This window comes from Zosterops lateralis (assembly GCF_965231275.1).
Source record: "Zosterops lateralis genome assembly, chromosome: 2".
Lineage (NCBI taxonomy): Eukaryota > Metazoa > Chordata > Aves > Passeriformes > Zosteropidae > Zosterops > Zosterops lateralis.
The window spans coordinates 25,376,102-25,402,888 of NC_139763.1; the positions used below are offsets into that span (position 1 = coordinate 25,376,102).

Below are 26,787 nucleotides of genomic sequence, written 5' to 3' on the forward strand. Positions count from 1 at the left end.
GTTTCTGTGCTCCTGTGCTTTAGCCAAGTTTAGAGATCTGGAGTATAAATTTTAAGGTTAAGCTCTTTTCTTTTTTTTTTTTAGCACAAGGTTTATTATGGCACACATGGATTGATTAACTGATTTATCACAGACTAATGGATCTTAAAAGGGAAAATTTTAACTTTGAGGAAAGAATAACTGTGTTTCCTTATTCCTAGGGCCTAAGTTTGTTGCTAGGATCAATGCTTTTTGTTTTCTTTGTGATATTTGTAGCTTTTTTCTGAATATGATGATTTGTTTATTTTTTCATTCATACGAGCTTGAAGGTTTTTCTTTCAGTCAGATTTAACTCCCAGCTGTAACACTGCTGTAACACAAGTGATGCTGTTTCATGTGTTTTACATTTTGTATGCTTGGTTAGCTCTTTAACAGATCTTTCTCTGCCTTTGTTAGCTTGCATGCTTTAGTAATTTTAGACTTGGGGGTTTTTTAAGACTTTTTTTTTCATCTTCTCTCTCCAACACTTGGGAAGGGCCCCTTGCAGACCCCAGTGCAGAACTCTGTTCTGTGCTGCCTTTCAATCTGAGGCAGTTCTGCAACCAGAAGCTTGGGAGGAAAAGGACATATTTTCACAGCTTCTTTTTGCCATAGTTGTGTCAGCTGAGTTGTCTGGAGCATCATTCCTACCCTCATTTGCCAGACCCACATCTCCTTTACCACCAACACCTCCTTTACACAATTTTCATTGTCTGCTTAGAATGATGTGGTTTGTCTACAAGATTTCCCACCTTCTGTTCAGCCAGCATGGAGCTCCTCTATAGACAATCAAGTCCGTCAGGTGCTAATGGCACACAGTGCATCAAGCAAGGAGTTGTCTTTATAGTCTGCCACCATCATGTCCTTGTGTTCCTCTGAAATTCCTGGCAACACAGGCAGACCACCCTGAGTCTTAACCCATCTTGGTTATTCAGGAGTCTCAAGAGCTACATGATTGCTGTTGAATAAATTTTTTAAGCTGTTTTATATTTCAAACAGCTAAAACATCTGTGAACCAAACATTACATTGGCCAAAATACGAACTCTTTTCACATTGCTGTTCAGCACATCATGTTATCACCAGCTAACATCACATAATGAGTTACTGAAATATGTGGTAAGCAGTGGTTGTATTCTCCCTCTGTACATTCTTTCTCTCACATGGCTTTTTAATTAGTGCAATACTGAACAGAATTAATGAAAAGTCAATTATTGCAGATGGGAAACAAGACCAAGATGCCATTTGGGTAAGAGGCACACTGGAGTTTTTCATTGAGACCTGAAAGCCTAAGATTTTCCTTTTGATTTCTTTCTGAGAAGTTACTTACTTTTCATATAAGAGAGAGAAAAATAGTCCTGTACAGCACTGTTAAATATTATGCACACTGCATTGGCTGGTTATGTGCACCTTATTTCTCATATTTTTAAATGTTTCCTTCTCCCCTACACAAATGATAGTTAAAACTACAAATAATCACAGTTAAATAATATAATTTTCAGAAAACTAAAGTGGAAAAAAGCATTAAAATCCAAGTGATATTTTCCTTGGTTTGTCATAGTTAGGGGTGGAGAGAAACTTGCTTTCAGTAATGAATAAATGAGTTGTAATTCATGTTGATGCTAAGCAACAGCATTTTAAATGTTAAAGCATGTTGTTGACCTTCAAGCCTGAGCTGGGAACTTAAAATGTTCAAAGTGCTGGGAAGGGTAGGGGAACAAAGCATTCCACAGGAATTATTTTCAAAGAACTTTACCAAAAAATCTTGCTTTTGTAATACAGTGAATTAACAAGACTCGAGTAATAAAACTATTGCATGGAAAAAATACATAATTTTTGAAACATAACAAAGGAATCCTACAAAATGCTTGTATGTTTTGAGATGTTAAAAAACAGTAATATTTGCCCTTACTGAAATGTCAAATACTATATCACAAGGAAGCAAGGTATAATTTTAGCTGTTAGGAGAAAAATCAGTATGAACAAGAGGTCAGTGATGGAAGAACTGGAACACCTTTTTTTTTTCAGGGCATATAATTTCTTTTACTAGGGAATCTCTAGAACTCTAATGTTACAAATATAGTACCTAGGCTAGTTAACTTTTATTCATTTTGAGGGATTATTAGATCAAACCTTTAGCCTTACATTTCTTCTTCTTGGTTATCTAAACCACTCTGTTCTTGCTCTGTGATCAGTTTAGCAGGGAAAGGATTTTTTTTCTTTCCTCCTACAGCATCTCATCTGTGCCCATTTCTGTGAACATTCCTTTTTGACATTGCCTTTTGACCTTAATCTAAGAGCCTTAATTTACAAAATATTGAAAAGCTCCAAAAGTCTGTGAAACTAATTATCTTTACCCTAGTAGTCTCCATATCATTAGTCTTTAAGTCAGGTTAATCCATGTTTGTAAAAGCACTTAACCTAGATTTTTGGTCCATGTTTTGGGGTCTTGAATACTTCTAAAGAGCTACTGTTATAGCCCCATTAATTTTTCTTTTTAAGCTTTCATCTTTGCATCCAGAATCACATCCTGATGATATTTACTACTACTTTTTTTTACATTAAACACATTTCTGTTTTGTTTGTTCAGATCACACTTTCATACTTTCTTTTATATAATTTAGGTGCAAAAGGTGCAAGAGGATTTCCAGGTGATCCAGGTCCAATGGGTTACCCAGGGCTAAATGGTACACGAGGCGATCCAGGTCGGGAAGGATTCCCAGGTCCTCCAGGTATCTTGAAATAATTAGTCATTCTTTATATACTTTTGACCTTTTAACTGCAGTCATTTAAACACAAACACCTGATTCCAGGTACATTTTTACTTATCTTTCCTTCTACATTGAATCAATAAGCCATTAGACAAAATTATTGCTTTTCAAATCTACAAGTATTTCTTTCTTTATTGTTCAAAATTATAAATGTGATGGTAAAAATTCAGGAAATTCTCATAAATAAATTCAATAACAAGATCTTTTAGATTCGAAGTGCATTATCCTCTTAATGATGATGCAGAAAGGAAGAAAATAATAGTATTAGTACTTCCATTTAATTCTTTTCAACATTAGCATAAATGAGCCTATGCGTGTGCCACCACACACATGATCCATGCAGTGGCATGCACATATAAGCTGCAGTGGGTGTGTATGTTCACAAATCAACAGTCAGTTCCAGCAAGAATTACAGGAATTACCTCCAGAAACTACCACTCCCCTGTGACTGGCCAAGTTTATTTGGTCAAAGAAAAGAGTAATGAGTTGTTTCTGTACCTGATTACAGAAGCCATTGATGCAACTTAATTTATGAGCTCTCTGGAAATTTTTTTGAGTTATATGATTTCAAAGTCCTAAATTATCACAGATTCTGAAGTGCTGCAAACTTTCCCAAATCTAGTGCCAGGTAGTGCTTTGCCCTCAGGCAGCACGTGGCCTGACAGGGTTCTCTAGACTCATCTACAGCATCTGTAGTAGCAACAGAGAAAGCAAAAGAGCTGATACATGCCCTGGTCAGTAGGCAAGGGATGCATCACAAAACATGGCTCTGTGCAGCATAGGGCAGGACTATGAACCTCTATCTCCCCTGTTAAGCTCTACAGAGTACTCTAATTGCTAAATAGGGTCTCCCATATGGCTCCCAGGCCACAGGAAGCAATTCTTTGCAGTTTTCCATGCTATCTTTCACCAGTGCTTGGGCTCAACTTTCAGTCCAGCTCCAGTTTTCCAGTCCAGAAGAAGCCTTTACCTTGTCATTTGTGGTAATGGGGACGTCATGTTGGTGTATCTAGGATTTGAACTCCAACATTTGTAGCGAACTCTGTGATGCCTAGTCCCTGTTTTCTTTACAGGTTTTACTGGACCCAGGGGAGACAGAGGCCCAAATGGTCTACCTGGACTGCAGGGACACCCAGGCCTTACAGGAAAATCCGGAGCTCCCGGAGCACCAGGACCGAAGGGCCTTCCTGGTGACGTGTTTGGAGCAGCAGCAGGTTCCCGAGGCGATGTCGGCCTCCCCGGCTTCCCAGGGCAGAAAGGTGCACCAGGAGATCAAGGAGTTCCAGGAACTAGAGGTAACAGCTTCTTCAAATAAAGAAAGGTCTGCCTAAGAGTGTGATACAAATGCAGCCAAATTGTAGGGATGTGTCTTGGGTTGCAATTCCAAACTAAGACAGGATGTGACCATGATAGGAAGCATCAGAGGTACTGATGACTCCACTTCAATTTCCAGTGCATGATGATCTCCCATTCTTTCCAGTTCTGTGTCAGCTGTTGCCAACATGACTGGCTCTTCTGAACACTTTCTGGAGATCCATTATGTTCAGCTGTCCTTCACCCTGCTCTACATGAAATCAGAGAACCAGACTTTGCTCATCTTTGTCACTTTCAGATGTACTGCTAATTTTTTTTTTTACTGTAGTTAAGGGAATCGTGGTGTCGTTATTATCCTGACTTTTCACTTACATACAGCAATAATACTGAGATTTTTTCTTCACACCAAAAGGTGTCTGGGTATTGCATGGCTTTGCTGATCAGCACATTGTAGTAGTGCTGACTTTGTAAATTTTAACAAAGAGGACACAGAGTTAGGTAACTGCTAATAAGCTATTTTATCTTGTCAGTCTTTGAGCACTCACAAATAAGAAAAAAATAATATTATATACTTATTCATAACTTCGGGGTGTTCATTTTAGTTTGTTATTTCACAGACCATAAAAAAACACCCTAAGATCCCTGCAGAAAACAGAGCTTCTCTACAAAATCTGATTTTTTCACTCTCTGAAGAAGAGAAACTCTGTGAAGGACTTTCAAAAGCACGTGTGGGAATTTATCATACCCTGCTACACAGTTTCAATTGCATTTGGACGCATAATTAAATTTAGGACTTTTGATTACCCCTTGCCCTGTGTGGAACTGAGAAAGGAGTAGTAATTGTACGAATAGCTGGAAGCAAGTTTTATCACTGAAACTAGTTTTGGGTATCCTTCTCATGATTTTTGATGAAAATAAATAAAGAAGAGCATCATCTTCTCAGAGTTATTTGAAGTGAGGAGAGCTGGTTTCACCTGCAGTAGAGCCCCAGAGTGAAGGAAAGGGATGAAAGCAGCTTTGTAGCCCTTAACAAGTTTGAGAAAAGGCAAAAAACATCACTAACACTTCCGAAAAGGGGAAAAAATCCAATTTTGTTTGAAAACAAAAAATATGCTGTGACTTTGCACCCTCTTTGTAAGCATTTTTGTAGAACTAATTTTTCAGCAGTAAAAAATACAGTGAAAATAAAAAGTATTACTAGTTTGTCTGTTCTTGATTTATTTTACGGTTCTGACAGAATGGTTCTAGATAGCATGTGAATTTTTCTACAAGTATGATTTTTTTAATTTTACATGAAATGACTAGGAATTCCTTTATACCACCTGTGCCACTTCACTCAGAATAGCAAACTAAAGCCTGTATGCTGTTGTTGAGAAAACCCACTTTAAGTGACTGCAATTATAAAGCTCATTTAACTACAGTCAAGCCAATGAAGCTACACTGATATAAGACCTGAAAAAAGAAAAAGAGATCCACTTGACCTGGATTTTAAATGCCATTGTACTAGCAGTATGCTGCTGCTTCTCCAAGCTGAATGAAAAGCAGACATTATCTTTTAAAACTTAACACCTTCTTTGCTTGTATATGGTAGACATAATTTTTCACCCAGTGCATTAAGTCACGTTAAACTGGGGCCTTTTTGCTTAGAAATTTGTATCAGTCTTACAGCAATGCCTTGTAATGACCTTACGTGAAAATTTCTAAACAATAACAGAGATCCCACCATCTGTCGTAAATGTTATTTTCCTTCCTATAATATTTTAGAAAAGATGCATAGCATTATTTCAGTGGTTCAGTCAGTTGCTTGATTCACTTCTTACTAAGATATATGTGACAGAACGATCAGGAATAACAGAATTGTTGGGATTTAAATAGAAGGATTTGAATTAAAATTGAAAAAGACCTGCATGTGGATATCCACATGGAGCCAAATTGTTACCATTCATCTGAAAGGGTCAATCAACCTATCTGATGCAAATATTGAGAACGTTGCTGGTAACATCAATTATTTTAAATCTGAAGACCAGACCTTTAATTTGCTTTTCCTGTTCTCACTGAATTTTCAAAGTAAAAATACATCCTGGAAGCCTAGGGTGTACACAGAAGAAATATATAAAAACATGTCTTCTACATATGATGCTCTCTAATGCATGGTTTTGGTCTTTTAGGATTGGATGGTGGCCCAGGTTTGCCAGGACCCAAAGGAGATCCAGGACCACAAGGTCTCCCTGGTTTGATGGGATTACCAGGAACGCCAGGAACACATGGATTCCCAGGTCCACCAGGAAACCGTGGGCCAGATGGTGGGCCTGGCTCTCAAGGACCTCTCGGTGAGGAATTAACACAGTCCTGTGTCAGTCCTCTTGCTAGTCCTCTGTGGCAGGGCAACTGTATGGTTTCCACAGCGGATAGTTAAGTTTGGGGATGGTCTTCACAGAGCTCCTGCTTTTCTTTCTACAGCCACCTACCAAGTCAGGTTAGAGCTGGCTGCTGGCAGACTGTGAAAAAGGAGCCACCAAATGTGGGCAGGCTTATGGAAAAGGGGCTTAATTCTTAGATTAAAGAGGAGGGGAAGGTCCTGTTGCAAGTGGGTGTGGAACCAAACTGATACTGAGGCTGCTTCATGTTGATGAGCTACTTTATCTTTACAATCATTTCTGCAAGTCTTTGATGAAAAAAATCCTAATTCCCCCCTTGAATATGGAGTTGGTAGGACAGCAGTTTTCTCCTTGAGCTGTCTTGTATGAAATCATCATCTACGTCCAAACCTTTTTTACTCTCCCTGTTCTCACGTTTACTTGACAGGTCCACCTGGTGCTAGGGGAGAAGATGGTGAGCAAGGTTTTCCTGGCCCCGTGGGCCTGAAGGGTCTGTCTGGTGACAAAGGTGACATGGGTCACACGGGATTACCGGGTATACGTGGTGTGACTGGTCCTCCTGGCATAAGAGGAATGGATGGCTTTCCAGGAGACAAAGGTGAGCAAAGCTGTTCTGTGTGGACATGAACCAGATACATTCTCTGCTGGTCTCCCTCTATTTAAAACAGAATTAGAATTAGGATCATGTGCCTAATATATTCTAAAATCACTGCCCATTTTCCCCTGTGTTGGGCTTGGCACAGTGCTAGCTTGTGATATGCAGCCCTATTTAAAAAAGCAATGGCTGTTTAGGTTCTCATTTAAAAAAATATACAGTACTTACTGTTTTCTCTCTAAAAGTCTTACCCTCATCCTAGTCCCATTTGACCTCAGTGAAATTTAAGAGATGTTTCCCCAAACATTGCCTTGAAGATTTTAAAGCTGGCAGCAGTGAACTGAGCAATGCCTGACACAAGACCTCAATGGTGACTTTAGGATAGTAATGTTATGTTGAGAAGATGAGATTCTCACCTGCCAGCCACAAGAAAAAACGCATGTGTAATGCACATTGCCTACACCACACAGGTAGTTTCAACAGAGTTCAACTCCATGTGAAGCCAAGCTGAGCACAAAGCATGCTTAAAAATGTATATTGCAATTTCATCAGTTGGAAAGACAGGACAAGACTAGCTCTGGAGTAGTGATGAGCTCTCATTTGAGAGAAATTGATATCTGGTTTTTAGCATTACCCACGTAAAACAGCATTCTCTTGTTTAGAAAAGAGGAGTAGGGGGACTTTTGGTGAGAAAAGACCAGCCAGTCCTAGACCCATGATTTGTATCTCTACATGTAGACCAGGCTGACTACAAACCTTATATGGAACTAGGTACATTTCTCAAGCTCATCTCTAGGAGAGGGGTTATACTGGTCTCTCAGAAGAATACAGTAAGTTCTGGTCATCTCCACAACATCTCTTCTTTGGTCAGTTAAGGCAGGTTCATGTACTCCTGAGAGTACACTACCTCAGGAGCTCTACTACCTCTTAGAGAGCTTGGGTGCCTGCACCAGACCCACAGATTACTGTAGGCATCAAGGCACCAAAAAATAGGTACTGCTGCACTGAAGTTTTCATACCATTTTAGTCACGTGTTGCTGGTTCGTATTTACTTAATTTGCAGAAATCTGAGTGAAGTAACAGTTCTCTTCCCCTTCTTTCTTAAAGGCTTAAAAGGTTCACCCGGCGTTGATGGTTTCAAAGGCATGACAGGCCTGAAAGGAAGACCAGGCATGAAGGGAATCAAAGGAGAATTTGGCCCACTTGGGGCTCGGGGAGATAAAGGCTCACAGGGTGCACGTGGCTTCAAAGGTATTTGCTTGTGGGTGGTACTAGTGTGTTTGCTCTTCACATCTGCAGAACTATTTTACAAGGACACAAAGACAAAGACGACACATTTTTCACATGGCAAATTTAGCTCAGACATTCCTCCATGTATTTCACACATGGGTCTCTGGCCAAGAGGCCTGGATTTCAGACTCAGAGAAAGGTTACTTCTTTAAACTTTTAAGGCTGGAGACAAAAATCATATTACTCATTTGAACTCAGATAGTGGCACCTTTGGACATGTGCAGCGGTCAAGAGAGCATTTTCCCAGGAAGCATAAGATGTTTGGGGGAGAATACTTGGATTTTTCTCCAGTTGTACTGAAAAGACAGTTAAATATTCAGAAAACCACACAATTAAGTAGTAGTTAAAATGAAGTAGTTAAAAGTCACAGACATTATTAAAAACTTAAAAGTCACAAACATTCAGCTGGTGAAATGTTGGTGAAATAAAAACTGTAGGTCAGTCCTCTTTTGATTGCACACATATCTTCAAATAAATGCTTTGCCACAAGACCAAAATGTTCTTTCTAGGGACCCTGAGATGGGGTTTTTTTTAAAAAGTGTCTGCAGTTCAGAGGTTGCAGAACAGTGATCCCAGCAACAGTCTCAGCAAAAGGCAAGTGTGAAAGCAGGCACTGTGAAGAGAAGTGCAAACATGCTTCTTGGTGAAGAAATACAAGACAGTGCATAATCATAGGAGACAAGTCTGGGTTACTGGCCTGTCTCAGTACCCCACAAAGAATTAAACACATTCATAGAGTCTACATGGGTCCCTTCTTCAGGACATTATTTACTGATATCACCAGTAACCATTAAGTCAAGAAAATGAACACTATAACTGGTAACAAATCCAAACACTTTCTTTTGCCCGAGGCTTTTTGACTTAGGATTTTCTTTTCACTAGAAGTAAACACTTTTTTGTGCTTTCTCCAATGTGCTTTTTGAGGGTTTTTTAACAACCATGATTTTGGGGCTTTTTTTATAAACACATGATTCCTAACTGATCTGCTGAGAGATAAATTATCTATCACAGAGGAGCCTGGGTCCATCTCCCAGGATTGTATGTACAAAATTTAACTCAGTTTTCATGTTTTATTAAGCATGACTCTTCCACTGCCATGTTGTATTGGCACAGGTTACCTTTCATGCAAGTGGATTTTTCTGTACCTTATGCAAGGTCATTCCTTTTTCCTAATTCACTCTTCTGTTCACAACAGTGCTGCTGACTAACATTTTGTAACGTGGTTGGGTTTTTTACCTTTAGGTGACCGTGGGGATCAAGGCCCCCCAGGAGAACCTCCAAAGCTCATGCCCAGCATGATGATGGAAGTTAAAGGTGAAAAAGGAGATGTTGGAGAAAGGGGCACAAAGGGATTCTTTGGCTTAAAAGGTCAGTGGTCATAGTAAAACAAGGCAAGCACATTCAGAACTATAATTTAGTGCTTTTTCTCAGATACCATATTAAATACTCCCTGCTCATTGTACCACTTGGCTGCAGCCCCCCAGCAAGGTCTCTGTCAGCAGAAACTGAGCTCCTCAATGCATTTCACAGAGTCATCTCCAAGGAAAGCTTTGAGGGATGATGTGTGTCTGTGTGTTGCCTTGTACAGCACATTGTGGTGCCACGTTTCAAGAAGGCCAGTAGCAGGAAAACTTTTTACACACAAGCAACTGCATGTCAGTCTTTCCTTATTCATTTTTCTTCTTCCCTGCCTGCAGGTAGCAAGGGAATGCCAGGCCTTCCTGGAAAGACAGGAACCCCAGGGTCCCCTGGGCATCCCAGCTACGTGGCTGGTGTAAAAGGAGACATCGGTGCAAAAGGGCTGACAGGTGTGAAAGGGTATCCTGGTCCTGCTGGCTCTCCTGGCATCAGAGGCTTCCCTGGCACCACAGGAATCAGAGTGAGTCCATGCACATGAGGGAATAAGGGTGTCCTTGTGCTGGCATTCAGCTTCTCAGGAAATGGCATTCACCCCTTGAAATTTTGCTGAACAACAGCAGTGCAAAGATAAAAATGCCATAAGCATTGAATAAATAGATCAAATACTTTTGCTTGCTCCCTCCGACATTCATTAAGCAGAATAATTTCTCTTCTCAGTGTGAAACATCCAAATTTCATATGCTAGCATTTTGCCAGTGAGGACCCAGATGGTTCCTTCTAGCTCTTTGATCCTGTTGCCACAGCTGCTGGTAAAAATTGTTCTCAGTGTTGGGCTTACTTTTCTCTTTGCCCCATGACTTAATGATATCACTGCCAAAAGTTACTCACTGTCACTTACCTAACAGTAAAAGAACCTAGGAATCTTAGCTTCTAGAGGGTAATTCACCGTAATCACTCCAGCTGCAAAATGAGTTACACTGGAAGAAATAAACACTTAGAAAAGGCCTGACAGTAGACTCACAGACATCATTTATTTAAGAGAGACAAAAACCGTGTTCCTTTCTCATATTCTCTTTGCCTTTAGGTCTCAGTAAGACTTTTTTTAACCAAGAACTGCAGGACTGTTGTGGTTTAACCTCAGCCAGAAACTAAGCCCTACCCTGTCACTTGCTCCCCTACACATCCCCAGCAGATGGGGAGAAGAGAATTGGAAGGGTGAAAGTGAGAGAACTTGTGGATAAGAACAGTTTTATAATTGAAATAAACTACAATAACAATAAGTAATAATAGTAGTAGTAATAATAATAATATAAAATGATAGATAAACAAAACCCAAGAAAGACAAGTGATACAAATGAAAACAATTGCCCACCACCAATTGGCTGATGCCCAGCCAATCCCCAAGCACGTTACCCCCTAGTCCATCATTCCCCCTGGCTTATATGCTGAGCATGAGACCATAGAGTGTGGGACAGGTCAGTTGGGGTCAGCTGTCCCAGCTGTGTCCCCTCCCAAATCCTTGCTCACTGGCAGGGTGGGGTGACAAGCAAAAAATGTCCTGACACTGTGTAAGCACAGTAGGAATGAAAACATCCCTGTGTTATCAACAGTGTTTCCAGCACAAATCCAAAACACAATCCTGTACTGGCTACTATGGAAAAAATAACCCTACCCCAGCCAAAGCCAGCACAAGGACTCACTGCCATATATGCATAATGGGATGTCCCCAATTTCAAACTTAAACCTTTACAAACATAATTTGTCCCTTGGTTGGTACTGATTTAGATTAACTGACTGCTGACAAGTTACTCTATAAAGTACTACAGAAGCTCAAAAATGGTACATTTAATAGCCTTTTTTAAGTATTTCCAAAGTCAGCTGCTTGGAAGGTTGAATAAATCCTCATCTTCACTAACTGATGCCTGTTTTCAATCATATGATAGGGAGAAAAGGGCATTCCAGGAATTTCAGGCCATTTTGGTACTCCGGGCTCACATGGAGAAATAGGTGAGTATGTTCTCTTATCTGGGCACTCTCTGTATTATCACCCATCAAATACTTGACATTAAGTTCTGAGGGATCTCAGTGTGCCTTCAATCTCAGTCTTTCTACAGTCTTACAGAATGATACTGTAGATGTGGAGACTGTAAAAAGGTTCACTGTCAATTTCATGCAACATGTGCTGATCATGGATAAATCCATCTCTGGCAGGGAGGGAGGCTGTTCTAGACACTTTTTTTGCTGTCTTCAATTTATTTCTCTTTTATTCTACAAAGATAATAATTGCCAAATTTTGCCTTTGAAGTTGCAATTCCTTTTAAACAACAGGAAGTACCATTTAAATTAAAGCCTTACCACTTGTGTTCATTTTTGTTTGAAATAGGTGATCGGGGAGATACTATAAACTTACCAGGAATGCCAGGCCTTAAAGGGGAAGTTGGTGTGCCAGGCTTAACAGGTAATTTCACAGTTGCTCTCTGAATGTATTTCTTCTCACAAAGTTCCCAGAGGAAGGGACGGTGAGCTCTCTATGGGATTTCGATGGCTCTTGAACCGGTGCTCACATGACAGCTCCTGGAGAGATTTATCTTTTCTTCATTGAAATTAATATGTGCTACATTTACCTCTTCCACTGAAAGTACCATTATAGCAGTAAACATCATCACAGGCAACTCTAGTAAACATTTCTATATAATTTGTTTTGCTGTTGACAAAAGGAGTATTATCAGGCCATGATTATAGAAGGTGAGATAGCAAAGTCTTGTAGATTTTGGATTGAGTTGTTAGGTAATGTATTACATTTCCCTGTGCATGCAGCACACTTAAACATCAGTGTCATATTCCACATAATTTGGGGAGTACTTTTAAAAACCAGTTTAATGATCATTTGGCCAGAAGACTGTTCATGCATAAGCACCCTGACTAGAAGAATGTCTTTATGTGGCAAGACCAGGGCCCATTCAGTAGCCAAGTTCATGTTATGCTTGTTTTCTTAGGGTTGTATAGATATTATAAAAGATTATACTGTTTTTTTGGTTTTCCAGGCATAAGAGGAGGCGTGGGACCAAAAGGAGAAGGTGGTGATCCTGGTTTCCCTGGTATTGAAGGCCTCAAGGGCACGCAGGGTGTCCCTGGCTCTTTGGGACAGGAAGGTAAAATTCTTTTTAACACTCCAAAGAATAACATTGTTTAAGAAGAAAAAGAAGAATCCTCTTTCCTTCAAAAGAAAGTAATTAAATTTTTAATATGTTCATCATTCTGTAAATTGGGGAGGAGCAGTGACAAGGAGGTTGAACTCACAGCAGAAGTTAGGAGGAAGTTGCAAAAACCTACCTCTACTTCATACCAGTTTTTCCTTTTCTTTAAGCAACCATGTGTCCCGTAAAAGTGTTGTATTGTTGGCATACTGAGGTATTCTAATGTCTCAGTACTACAGGAGTGGGATTTCCAATGACCTTTTCTGCCATAAATGAAGTCAGTATCCCCTAGGACACAGTTACAGAGCCTTTGAGCCAGGCTGTGGCTGGATCATATACTCAGGGCTTAAGAACAAGTTTTATTGTAGAAGGTTCATGGAAATGCTCTTTTAGAACAGCTGCTCCACACTTCTTCTCATTAGAGGGCTTAGAAACTCCAGCCAAGACTGGAAGAGTTTCAATAGGTGCCTCACTGGGAAACAGTTCTTGTGTGATCAGTTTCTCAGTGGGAAAAGCAGAACAGGTGCAGCAGAAAGGAAAAGGTGACATGCACAGCAGTGAAATCACTTATTGTAACTGGCAGTAGAAGTCAAGTTATCATTTTAATAGGAGGAGCCCACTGTCTTTCTGAGGTTGTCACAAACCTGAAGTTTGTAATGAGTTATACTTTGTCTCTCCTACCTGTGCTCTCTTTAGTTTTCTTCCACTTGGATGAACAGTCATGCAATGACATCAGGAAGGGAAAGTGTTCATTTTGCTGCCTGGGAGAATGAAAGCAGCACAAATCTTCGTTTGGGCTATTGGTTTTAAGGATGCTTATGAGGAATGATTCATTGTTGTCACACAGGTTTGCCAGGACTGGTTGGCCCCCCAGGGCAGCAAGGAAGCCCTGGGACGCCTGGATTTCCAGGTGAAAAGGGAACTCCCGGCTGGCCTGGCTTACCAGGACAAGCAGGTATTTGTACAGCTTCAGCTATTCAATCATCTCTTTGTGTGCACTTGCAAATGTTCCTTTGGTGTCAAGAAGAAGAAGAAAGGAGGTTTTTGCAGGTCAGAGTGGCAGTTTCCTCTACTAAAATATTTATTCCTCACAAAGTCCAGGTGCATTAACAAAGACAGACGTGGTTGCTGATTTATGGCTTCTGATGTTTTCTCAGCTCATTTTAACTTTGATGACCTCTTCAATTAGGAAAGCAGTTTTCAGGAAACATTTTTCATGACAGCTAGGAAGAAAAAACAAAAACAAAATTATTAAACATGTAGCCAGAGTAGTGATGTACAATATAAGAATATTATAATGTGGCATTAGATAGCAAGCAACATATTTGTCCTGCATCATCACCCAAACTGTTAACTGATTCGATATCTGTTTCAAGAATAAATGACTTATGGCTTAGACAGAATTGTGCTATCAAAATGCAGGTGATAGCTTAAAATGAAGCTGTTTGTACAGAATACAGAATCTCAATGGTTGCCACTTAATTCCTTAATGTATTAAGTTAGCAGATTTTTTTCTTGCAGCCAGAAATCACCCTGCTTTTAGGAAGATTGTTTTATCTGACTCTGCATCAAAGCTAAGCTGATAAAGTTATGAAGACTGCCTTTTTAGATAGTGAAGAGAAAAAGACAGACACTTATTTTTTCTGAAACTGAATAGTCCTCCAGAGGTCTGGCCACTGTCTAGCTTTAACATCATACTTATCACTTTGACAGGTACAAATAGATGGAATAACTTTTACCTGTAACAGTAGTAATAGTAAAAGTAGCTATTATACTGGTTTTTAGGGATTTTTTTGGATTTTTAAAATGACACAGAGTGAATTGCTCCTGAAGACAGCTTTATTATAACCACATTTCGAATCTACAATTATGTCATAATAGTCTTGGCTTGAGGAATTTGGAAAACTAAATGAGTATTAAAAAACTATGGCAGCAAGACTGGAACTAATGGCATGCTACCAGATGGATCAGAGATATTAAAAAAAAAAATCTCTGGAGTAATGAGTTTATCAGATAATAACAAAATTTGCCAATCACAAAACCATAGTGTGGTGTATTTCATAATAAAGTTATGGTAATTAATTCATTTGTATATAATACACCATATTTTAATACAAAATAGCATTTATTCAAGCATTTGAGGTGTTGTTTTTTTTTTTGCCCAGGAATGTATAGACTAGTAGAAAGTATTATGATAATCATGAATGTCATTTTAAAACAGGCCAGCCTGGCTTAAGAGGAATCAGTGGACTGCATGGTTTACCAGGCACTAAGGGCTTACCAGGATCACCAGGTAAGTGAGGCAGGTACTCTGCCTGTTCACAGGCACAACATTGTGTTGGCTTCAAGTTTGGTCAGTGAGGTCTTTTAATGCAACTTTCTTAACTGTGTCCTCCAAAGCTTCAGAATGTTCTCTGGTACATGTGGGCTCTAGCAAACAACATTATGCACTGTGTGCTACCCCACAGGTGGATTAGAACATAACTTCAAATCATAGCTTCTTTCTGCTGATAAAGTTAAAACCTCAAGGCCTTTTTTTCTCATCATGAGCCTTTTTTTCAGTGAGCCACTACAGACTTGTGTATTTTGTAAATCCACATGCTCTGTACATGTATTTTAGCATTCACTGTTACATGCAGAAACATTTCAGCTTTCCTCTTTATCCTGAACAACTCGACAGGTCCAGATGGGTACGGCTCTGCGGGTTTCCCAGGTGCAGTGGGCGACAAAGGAGAAGCAGGAGAGCCAAGCAGAGTAATAGGCAGCCAAGGACCTCCAGGCCAGAAGGGAGACAGAGGTGTTCCAGGTCTGTATTCCAGAGAATTCCAGGGATCCACCTGTTATTTGTTTCATCTGTGCGTGTTAGAGATGTCACAAAACACACTACGGTGTAGACAGTTGAATAGGTGAACTCCCGAAGTTGGGAAGGTCACTGTTTAGAGTTAGTGCTGCAGCTCAGCCAGCCCTTGCTCAGTGTGTATTCCTCAGTGCTGGACAGCTTGGGTCCTTCCCCATCTTGTAGCACCCACTGGGCTCAGCAAGCTGTAAATGCAAGAGGCTACTCTCAGCCATCAGCTCCCCAAATATTTTTAATGGAGTTCTGGTTACACAAACTCATGACCTCTCCCTCTTTTTGTTGCAAACCTGTCCATATTTACCTTTCTCCTGCAAGCCTCACTGTCTCAATGTGTGATGGTCCTGCTGGCACCTCGGGGACTCTGTTTCCATACACAGTGCATTGCTGTGCCATCTATCCCTTGTGCAGAGTAAGCTCCAACCCTCTGTGCTGTAACAGGCTGTGCTCTTCTCAGGATGGGTCACCACCTGGTTTTCATCCATCAAGAAGCCACCAGACTGGTGTTAGGAACAAATAAACTAATTATGTATATTTTTTGTGGGTTTGTTTTTTAATTTTTTCCAACATTTTGGCTCTGAAAGGATTATGGGCTGACAGAGATATAAAACCTTACTGCCTTTGCCTGTTTGGTTCAATGGCTCATTCATATTCTTTTGTGTTTCACTTTATTGTTACTAACATGCTGTGCCATCTGAAACACCATTCAGAGCTTTATTATCAAGCATTCAAAAAACCAGCTTTCCTCATTCACATTTATTTGTCACAATTATAAACAGAAGGTCGTCCTAACAACTTCAGTATGCTTAAAAGGATAATCCGTTATTGGTAGGCCAGATTTTTGACCATTTAACAATTTTTCATATCTAGAGAACTTTTTGGATTTGAACTTTGGTTTTAACTGACCCCAAATAATGCTAAGTGTCAGCCCTGACCCTGCAGGCACAGAAGAATAAAGCTGTTTTCCTGTCTGCTCCAGTATACTTAGGATATTTTGAGTACTTCCTATCTTGAAACAATATTTTATCTGGCAGACACAAGATTATCAGTATTCCACACAGGGAGACATAATTAGCTACCCAGAGAGCTTTGGCAGAGAACTAGTATTTGGTTCTTTAAAAAAAAAAAAACTTCCACAGTATAATCTGAAAAAATAAAACAAAAATCAGTGGGAACTGCAGGTGTTTTCTATTTTCAAAATCCACTCCTTAGTCTAAGGTGAGTCCTTTTAATTCCAATTGTGCATTTTCCTTGCAGTATTAATTATTTCTTCTCTTCCTTTCAGGAGTCCCAGGACCCTTTGGTATTCCTGGGCAGGAAGGATTTCCAGGACCTCCTGGGATTTCAAATATATCAGGATATCCTGGTGATAAAGGCTCCCCAGGTCTAGATGGAGTGCCAGGTGATTCATGCAACAGCAGTTATTGTTATTTCTGTCTTGATTCAGTAAAGTAGCTCTATTAAAGACAACACTAAAATTGTTGGACATAACTCATGGTACATCAGATAATAGAGACAGACCTCTTGAAAGCAAAAGGCAGTTCCTCCAGGTTGCCCTGATGGAATGATTTGATCTTCATGCAAATAACAGATTAAATAATCCAGAATTCTCTCAAAAACCTTCAGAAGCATTATGCTAACCTACTATTCTAAAATCTGAGGTCTATGGCAGACTTGCAAGTCTCTTAAATATTGTCTTAATAATTTACAAAATTCTCATATGTGAAATGACCATGCAAGCTAAACTACACTGGAAAGTATTAGCTCTTCCTTCTTAAAAATTCCTGTTGCTTATTGGACTGCACAGTCATTTCAAACTGTGGCACCACTGTGAAGAGCTTGTAGCAGAAGTTCTTCCACTAACATTTTTATATGACAGATGGAATTTTTTATGTAAACTCAGCAAAAACTTAGAGCAGACAAACCAGCTGAAAACCAACAAAATACCGAGGCTTCCAAGTTGAAAGGGAATGTTAGTTGGTCTGACTCTGCATACTGATTCCAACTCTCCAAGCAGTCAGGAGAGTGGAAACAGGAACACCATACTGCAGCCAAAATGGTGAGACAAGTTTGGCTTACTCTTACTTTGCCACATACATCTTGCAATTGTATCCTTATGTGATCCAGCTTCAAAAGGCAGCACAAGAGATGCCCCACTCAAAACCCTACTTAGTAAGTCAGTCACCTCAGAAAAAAAGGCCCTTGTAAGCAGCAGAGGTAATTGAAGAGAAACCTGCCAGGTCTAGCTTCAGGCAAAATTCATTTTAGAAAAAGAAGCTGTTCCCATAATTCCCAAGACAGAATTAAGTACTTATTTGGTTCCAGATGTTCAGCTGAAGCACTAAAATACACAGAACAGTAAGTCCTTGGCTCTGTGTCAGATACTTACTGCTCTCTGATTTCTCTCTATCTACTTGGATAATTTAGGACGAAGTGCAAGGAGGCACCTAGTGAAGTGAGGCATTTGCTGGTGAAGGAATAGTTCATTGAAGGCTGTATCTCAGCAGGCACCCTATTTCTGCTGAAATCTTCTTTGAGATAACACTGGTTCGTGGGAGTTTCATGCTCAAATTCCTCTGCCACTGCTGCAGTAGGCTATGCCAGCCTGAGAGCAGGAGCAGGAGTGCTGAATAAGACTGTCCCATGCTTAAATTAAGGAAATAGAACCTGATAGGATACAGTTAAATAGTTCTGTTACATTCCCCTGTGCCCAGGTGTTAAGTATAAGCAGATAACCTCTTGTCCTCTAAACAGGCTATCCAGGACCACAGGGGCAGCCGGGAATACCTGCTCCACCAGGGAGCAAAGGAGAAAGTGGACAAATAGGTAGGGCTGGAGAAATTGGCCCAAAAGGAACTAGAGGTGACCCTGGATCATCAGGAACACCTGGTCTCCCTGGATTCCCTGGACCAAAAGGTGAGAATGAAAAATGCTGATCTTGGCAGGTAGCAGGGGAGCCTTCTATGCTACAGCAGCTTTAATACCTTGACTTTTGCACTCACTTGATTTGTACTGAAATGCAATAATGCCACTTGTCATTTTGCATTAAAGGTCCTAAGGGTGAACAAGGTGTCATTGGCTTTATGGGCACAGTAGGATTTCCAGGTAATCTGGGACCTATCGGACAAAAGGGAGACAGAGGAGTAACTGGTAAGTGTGTGTTCTCAGATGTGACTCCCTTTGAAACCACTCATTCTGCAGCTCCACAGAGCTGATCTACCTGGCCCTGCTTTGAGCAGGAGGTTAGGCTTGGTGACCTCAGAGTCCTCCATCCTGCATGACTCTGTGAATCTGGGGAAATTCCAGAGGGCAGATGCCTGAATTTGACATGAGTAGTCAATTTTTTGCCTTTATGAATTTGACTTTATGAGGTGTCAGCTCCAAAATCAGAGTCAATTTTGGGGTTAACAAAAAGAAGGATTTCTTGTCTAAATTAATCCTCCAGAGAAGACATACTGAATATTTAAAGAGAGCTTTAAAATTCATCACTCCATCTATACCATCATGTATTTGTGCTTCTTGAAGCCCACCAAAAGATGATGCTGCACCTCAGAGAGCTGCAGCTGTTTGGGGGAAACTTCCCAGCTTCCTGTGTCATAAATGAGGGAGCCAGAAGCATCATTAGTTTCCTTCTGCTTATCCATATACAGTCCAAGTAAAGACAGTCTCTTGGAGATGATCCCATACTTGGAGATGCTCTTTTCTTGGGCATCCCATACCCACACATATTTCCCTAATATAATATAATATAATATAATATAATATAATATAATATAATATAGCTGCTATACCCAAGCTGGTGAGTTGCAGACCACAGACCCTTCATACATAATGCAACCAAGTAAGAGCAACACGTCTCTGGATGAAAGTACATTAAGGAAAAAAAATAGGCTGGTTGGGTTTGTTTTTTTTTTTTTAATCAAACTGTCTCATCTTGCTTCTAATGACAGGCTTCCAGGGACCTCCAGGCTCTCCTGGGCCGGCTCCTCTTCCTCCAAGGCTGGTTGCTGAGCAAGGTTCACCAGGTCCCCGTGGAAATATAGGACCTCCGGGAAGCCCAGGAGATATAGGACCTCAGGGCCCACCAGGAGATCCAGGTAGGAATCACACATTCAAGACTGAAAGCTGTTCCCCTTAGCAGAGTGAGGCCACCAGAGCACTGATTTGATGCTCTTCTACTTAAAAGTCTGTAATCCAGAAATGAGAGTCAATTTTTAGTCTTCCAAAGCTGAGGCTTCAGCTTTCTTACTCCTCCTAGGATTCAGAACATAAGCAAAACAGGAAATAACTTTGGCAACACTCACATAGTCAAAGCAACATCAGATATGGATCACATGCAAATCAAAACTGAACATCTTTGGTGGAAAAGATGTGGGATCATCCTTGTGGGAATGCTGTCAGCTCGGGGAATAATGTAGCATTAGTGACATGTAGAGCTGATGCACTGCACCCTTTGCCATGAACCTCATCAGAGATAAGTTGTGCCAAGAGTGAAGGATTAGGGTTGTGGGACTCCTGCAGTCTTGATCCAGCAACCTTTTCCAGTGAACTTGTTGCTTTTTGCCTGAGTAAGTACCACAAGATCTTGCCTTTGGTGCAAATTAGTAAACCTGGCAGATGGGACCAAATGCACACAACTAGAGCACATGTTAACAAAGTGGGATGGGCTTGTTGATATGTCTGCAGTCACTGTGCTTACAACCATTGTTGTATAAGGTTTCAGAGGCTCACCTGGAGAGCCAGGACTCCAGGGCAGGGGTGGCATTCCAGCTCCTCCTGGCTCCAGAGGGGAACAAGGAGGAATGGGATTTCAGGGTCCGGTGGGATTCGAAGGTAAGAGATATCACACAGCACTTTTTTCCTCTTTCCCATTTCTCTGCACTTAATCTCTCTGTGGTTACTACTTCACTGGATAGAAATGAGAGGAGAGAGAGGAGGGGGCAGGGAGCAAGAGGAAGGTGGAGAAGGGGAGGGAAAGGGAGGGAGGAGAGTTTCTGTCTTCCCAGTTACTTCACAAGGAACAACTTGTCAACAACTTTTTGACAGCTGCCTTAGAGCAATATTTTCAGAATAAATTTTGATAGCTGTAGATGTCAGTTCACTCATGAGTTTGTTTTGCTCTGGGTGTATTTATTCTCTTTAAGTATTTTCAGCCTAGTGTTTAACTAACAGTTACATTTATGGACGTGAATGGCTGGGTAGGTATACCATATACCTAGGGTATACCTTATACTTGGATAGATGAAGTATAAGGGAATGTATTTGTAAAAGAACTACCTGTGTCGTTATCAAATCAAAGAGCAGAACTATTACTATCTTAGTTAGCTAAGAACACAGAGAAAAGAGTATTTGCAGAGCATAGTTTCAAGCATATGAATCAAATGCAAGAAGTCTAACAACCAGTGGTTAACCTCGGACTGGGAAAATATTTTAAAGGAAAAATCTTCTTATCTGTGTTGTACAAAGTATGCTCAAATTCATCAGAATTTTTGACTTTCCCTAATTCTGGTGTGAAATACATTATCTTAGAAACTGAGGAGCCTGATACAGCACCAATCTACTTCTAAAGCAACTGCTATAATCCTAGAAAACTGCAGCTCTTCTAACAATAAAGAAAAGGCATTGTGCCATTAAGCTGTTCGTGAGCAGCTTAGCTGGAATGTCAGCTAGCACCAGATGATTTGTGGGAGCACAAACTCAGTTGGACTGTTTCTCTTCTGCCCTACCCTCAGGCCAGCCGGGGCGCCCCGGCAGCCCTGGCCCCCCAGGCATGCCGGGCCGCAGTGTCAGCATGGGATACCTGCTGGTGAAGCACAGCCAGTCCGACCAGGAGCCCATGTGCCCAGTTGGCATGAACAAACTCTGGAGTGGATACAGTCTGCTGTATTTTGAAGGACAAGAGAAAGCACACAACCAGGATCTAGGTATGTACAAATATTGCTGGCAGCACCCTTGATCCCAAGAGCTGGGACTACAGAAAACAGGCTTAGGAAGCACCAAAAAGAGAATATAAAAACTACATGCCTTCATGGAGTGCCCCTGAGAGAGCTCCTGCAAGTCATTAGTGTTGTTTGATGCAACCTGTAAAGCCAACAAAACATTCTGGACCACAGGGCTTTCCTGACAGGGAAAGAGCAGGAAACCAAGTGTGCATTGTCTTCTGTGAGAATGATTGCTTTTTTCTTCTTCTTTTTTTAACAGGGCTGGCTGGCTCATGTTTGTCTCGTTTTAGCACCATGCCATTCCTCTACTGTAACCCTGGGGATATTTGTTATTATGCAAGTCGAAATGATAAATCCTACTGGCTCTCAACTACAGCACCTCTTCCAATGATGCCCGTGGCAGAAGAAGACATTAAGCCATATATCAGTCGCTGCTCAGTTTGTGAGGCCCCAGCTGTGGCAATTGCTGTCCACAGCCAAGAAGCTTCTATTCCTCACTGCCCTGAAGGCTGGCGCAGTTTGTGGATTGGATACTCCTTCCTTATGGTATTTGGTCTCCAGTGTCACATTTTGTGCAGCAATGGATTTTAAATTTGATTGTTTGGTAGTAGTAAGGCTGCTCTCCTTCAGAGCCAGCAAGACCCAAACCATACATCATACTAGGGAACCAGGGAACTACAAAAGTAATTTCTAGGAAGCAGAAGAGGAAAATGAAAATTTCTGAAAATTTCAGAGAAAATTATCTCTTGTCAGAGTAGCATCTGGAGACCTTACTTTATGTACAAAATAGCACTTCAGAACAGAAGAACAGCTGTGACTTAACAAATAAAATTACAGTGAGGTGCAACGAGAGCATACAAAGGATGCTAAAAATTTGGAGTTATTTACATCACTACTAAGAAGCTGATCTAGGGGAAAAAAAGAGGAAAATCAACAACAATCTTTTCCCCTTCTTCCCGAAATTTAAAAATCATTGGTGTTTCAGTCAGAGATTTTGAAGCCAAAGTCTTTCACTTACTCTGGAAAGAGAGATAGCCTCTGGTTGTTTTAAAAATTAAGCTTCAGTGTTGTATCTCTGATGGCAGGAGCTCTTCAATCTTGTGATCTTGTAATTAGGAAATGGGATGTTACAGAAAAACTTAGTGCTGGATGTGCAGCAGAAGACCTACTAAAGGGCATGACCTTTTTTTACAAGACTGTACAGAGGGATCATATGAGCACCAGAGGGCTTAACATGGTAAAGAGCAGCTAAAATGTCAGTGGATGGTCTGACAGATGCTCATTTTTCTGACTTGCTTGATGAACATGAGAGTCAAAACTTGCAGTAGAATGCCCATGTTGTTAACTTATTGAAGACTGGGCTGAGTCCTGAAGTAAAGAGTGTTGGAAAAGAAACAATATTTCTGTAGCAAAAGACATCATAAAAGAACAATAGTCAATCTTACCACAAGCCATTTGTATGTCAAAAGCCAAAAACTTAAATTTTTCAGAAAATAAGATACAGGCAAATCCAAAATTAGACACAGAAAAAAATCCCCACATTTTGAGAGACCAGGTCAATTTTTTTTACCATCCCTGCGTTTGACATTTCTTTTACTTCTATAAAAAGCCCTGATACGGATCTCATAGTTACTTCACAAGAATGCCAAGAACTAATTAAATATTTGCAAAGCCCAGTGTAAACACTGAGCATTGTTAAGAGCAAAGTTGTCACCTTAGCAAGAATTTTTTGCCAGGACAAAGTATGTCAGCACTGTGGTACACATTGTGAGAAGAATTCCCATTTTCCCAGCTAGCTTGTGGAGCAAATGAAGTGTTTGGTGTACGCATTTTTGCTTCTCAGGCAACTGTGGAAGAAGTAGAGCACACTTGTGGTTTTCTCAGAGTACATGCTGTTTTAATTCCTTGGCTTAAATTTGTCACCTCCTTCCCCAGAGTGAGGTACAATCCTCAGTCAGCACAGACTCTGCCCAGACAGCCAGAGAAGTCAGTAAGATTTCATGTAGTAAGGGCACTGCATTATCCTACATCCTATATGAGTTAAGCATTGCAGAAGGATAAAAAGCCATAGTCAATACCTGAAGAAATGTTATAGAGTTGGAGCTTACAGACCAAGTATGGAATACCAGTGCTCATCCTGAGGCTGCCAAGCAGAGCTGCTCCCACGCCAGGGCTCAAATGGCATCAGCAGTTTTTTACTATCTGATGTCCAGCTCCAACTGCAGAGGCCTCAAAGTTGTAATAACTTATGCTGCCTCTTACATTCCCTACATTTACAAAACTGTTTAAGAACTTTAAAAGAAAGCAACTGGAAAATATATTGCAGATTCTTTCAGTTCCTATCAAAAATTCTACAGTATAACTTAAAAATACAGCTGTACAGCTCTTAAAGGGACAGAGAAAACGCCCATTTCGTTAGTAATGCCTTTGAGAGAAGAAAAGTAACATTCAGTTTATTATCACAGAACCTGTCAAAGGCAACAGTTGAGTGGTGTAAAGATGCATGATTCTGGTGTAATTTGCTGTCAAAAAAACATGTCATACAGGGAGCTAGCTATTGTATAGAAGCTAATTCTGTTTCTGCAGTGCTTCTCACATGCAGTGTAAGACTTTATAATTTGGGAAATTCAAATTAAATATATGGTGGAAAGTTGTTCTTAGTGAGGGTAATAAAAGAGAGGAGCAAGATACCCAGACAGGCTGTGAGAGATCCATCCTTGGAGGTATTAACAACTCAACAGCACCTTGGAGCAACTGAGAGCAACTTTGGTGTGGGCCCTGCTTTGAGCAGAGAACTGGGGGAAGTGACCTCCAGTGGGCGCTTTCCACCTGAATGATTCTCCAATTCCAAGATTTCCAACAGTGAAAATCTTAACTATAGAAAAGATGTTTGTTAGAAGATTTCAAAGAGGCATCAGCATATGGGCTAGCTGCTTTGTATAGTTACAGCATAGCCAAACCCTTACACAGTTGCAGGACTGGCCAAGTTCCTGCTCTGGAGATAAGAATTAGGAGCAATTCTAGTGATTTTTCTCTTTTCACACACATAAGTTTATGACAGCATTGCCTGAGGCTGCACTCTGAACACTGCCCTTCTTGTCTCCCTTAGCACACTGCTGCTGGTGATGAAGGTGGAGGACAGTCACTGGTTTCTCCTGGGAGCTGCCTGGAGGATTTCAGGGCGACTCCTTTCATTGAATGCAATGGAGCCCGCGGAACCTGTCACTACTTTGCAAATAAATACAGCTTCTGGCTCACCACCATCGACCAACCCTTCCAAAGCAAACCCTCGGGAGACACACTCAAGGCAGGACTCATCCGAAGCCATATCAGCAGATGTCAAGTCTGTATGAAAAACCTATAGAAGTCTCTCACAGTATAAGGAACCGTCTTATCACGTAGTTCTTATACACAGGAGCCTTCTGTGGTGGTTAGACAACTGAATAAATCATGTTGGTGCTTTTTTTAACTTATTACCTCAAAAGCTGAATGGAAATTAAATTTTTAAATGTCTGTAAAAGCAAGATAAGTATAACACAAATTAAGTCTAACAGATCTAGTGCTGTGTTCTCCCACTATGCAGTATATATATATACATTTTTCGCTAGTCTAATATTACATCATTTGCCAAATGATAGAAATACTCACAGCTTTGAAACACCAAAAAAACTTCAGTAATGAAAGGTTTCCTTGGTCAGATACCCAATGCATTTACCTGAAGAGAATATATGTATCTTTCTATTTACTCTATTTGCCACAACAGTAAACACTAACAGATGCAGTTCCATAAATTAACACAGGATGATCTAAGTCCTAAATTGCTGTAAAATACTAAAAATATACTGTGGTCCAAAACGGTAATGTCCAGCACTGAAACCTGACTTACATTTTAGTATTTTGTGCTTGGGCATTTCAAACACACCCAACAGTCTTTTGTTGTTGTTGTTGTTGTTTTCCAAGCTTCACCATGCTTTTAGCACTTAACCACTGCCCACACTGCCCTATAACAAAGCCCAGTAATCACAAAATTTTCAATTTGGTTAGAAGTCTACATTATGAAGATTAGCATTTTATTTTATAAGCTTGATGATGTTTTTCCTAGACATACCCCAAGCCAAAGGATCCCCTGCTCCACCATGCTGTGGAAATTTCATCTGTTTCACACCACCCACACAGCAGCAGCAGCTGGTTTTTGCATTGCACCTTTTCCCCTCTGAAATTAAGCCACTCATCACAAACAGCCTTTAGCCACATCATGTTGGAGCAGCACACAGAGTAGGGTTTGCAGGAGTGCTCAGTGCCACATGACCCTCAAACACAGAACCTGCAGCCCTCACATCTGGTTCTCTGAATGCATCCTATCCTGGCAGCTGGGGACAAGTGGCAATGGGACAGCCACCATCCCAGCCTGCACACAGTCATCCTTGCACAAGCCAAGGGGAAGGAAGCAAGGCATTTATTTGGCACCATCTTTTCCTGTAGAAAAGGGTTGATAATTGATAATGGCTAGTTCTTTCCTTCTGTAGAAAGAAACGATTTATCCCAAAGTTGTCTGTCAGCACTGCAAGAGAGGAGGGAAGAAAGGATCAGCTACAAATTTCATGTTCACATAATTTGATTAACATTTATAGCAATGACAGTTGATTTTTCAGTAACTCACCTCACTCCTGCTTCAGGTGCTTCTTGGCTTTTATTATTACATTCCAACCTCACTGTATCATAAATAAAAGCTGGTTTTTTCTACATCTCCACTTGTTGGTGATTTCTATTTTGTAAACTGTTTTTCCACACAATGCATACGGACTACTCTGTTGAAATACTTTGTTTGCACTAAGGAATTAGAAAAGCACTCCCAGAAAACTCTTCCCACTGAAACTCAAACTCTTCAACCAGAATACACTTGTTTATTTCATGGCACTTAAAAAGGTCAAAGAGGGAAGCTGTTTTTAAAATCACTTATTTAAGCAGAACAAGTAAAATAGTATTTAATCTGTTGTTAGAATGATTAAAGCAAATAAACTGTGGCATTACACATTAAAACAACCCTTATTCATGCTTTACAATGTTCAGG

At 40.5% G+C, this 26,787-nt stretch overlaps 1 protein-coding gene across 2 annotated transcripts in view; it reads left to right on the plus strand.

Moving 5' to 3' along the window:
- Positions 1 to 26,467, plus strand: part of COL4A2 (collagen type IV alpha 2 chain) — a 142,611-nt gene extending 116,144 nt beyond the window's left edge. For both annotated transcript variants that reach the window (XM_083855132.1, XM_083855131.1), the window contains exons 28-48: positions 2,641 to 2,748; positions 3,861 to 4,082; positions 6,270 to 6,431; positions 6,907 to 7,077; positions 8,182 to 8,325; positions 9,607 to 9,732; positions 10,062 to 10,243; positions 11,667 to 11,730; positions 12,107 to 12,181; positions 12,768 to 12,875; positions 13,768 to 13,875; positions 15,142 to 15,213; positions 15,601 to 15,726; positions 17,060 to 17,176; positions 18,529 to 18,690; positions 18,826 to 18,924; positions 19,725 to 19,871; positions 20,491 to 20,607; positions 21,507 to 21,698; positions 21,976 to 22,262; positions 24,826 to 26,467. In XM_083855132.1, coding sequence (XP_083711258.1) covers positions 2,641 to 2,748; positions 3,861 to 4,082; positions 6,270 to 6,431; positions 6,907 to 7,077; positions 8,182 to 8,325; positions 9,607 to 9,732; positions 10,062 to 10,243; positions 11,667 to 11,730; positions 12,107 to 12,181; positions 12,768 to 12,875; positions 13,768 to 13,875; positions 15,142 to 15,213; positions 15,601 to 15,726; positions 17,060 to 17,176; positions 18,529 to 18,690; positions 18,826 to 18,924; positions 19,725 to 19,871; positions 20,491 to 20,607; positions 21,507 to 21,698; positions 21,976 to 22,262; positions 24,826 to 25,080 — 3,044 coding nt within the window. In that variant the 3' untranslated portion in view covers positions 25,081 to 26,467. The remainder of the gene's footprint in view (positions 1 to 2,640; positions 2,749 to 3,860; positions 4,083 to 6,269; positions 6,432 to 6,906; positions 7,078 to 8,181; positions 8,326 to 9,606; positions 9,733 to 10,061; positions 10,244 to 11,666; positions 11,731 to 12,106; positions 12,182 to 12,767; positions 12,876 to 13,767; positions 13,876 to 15,141; positions 15,214 to 15,600; positions 15,727 to 17,059; positions 17,177 to 18,528; positions 18,691 to 18,825; positions 18,925 to 19,724; positions 19,872 to 20,490; positions 20,608 to 21,506; positions 21,699 to 21,975; positions 22,263 to 24,825) is intronic.
- The last annotated feature ends 320 nt before the right edge of the window (positions 26,468 to 26,787 follow it).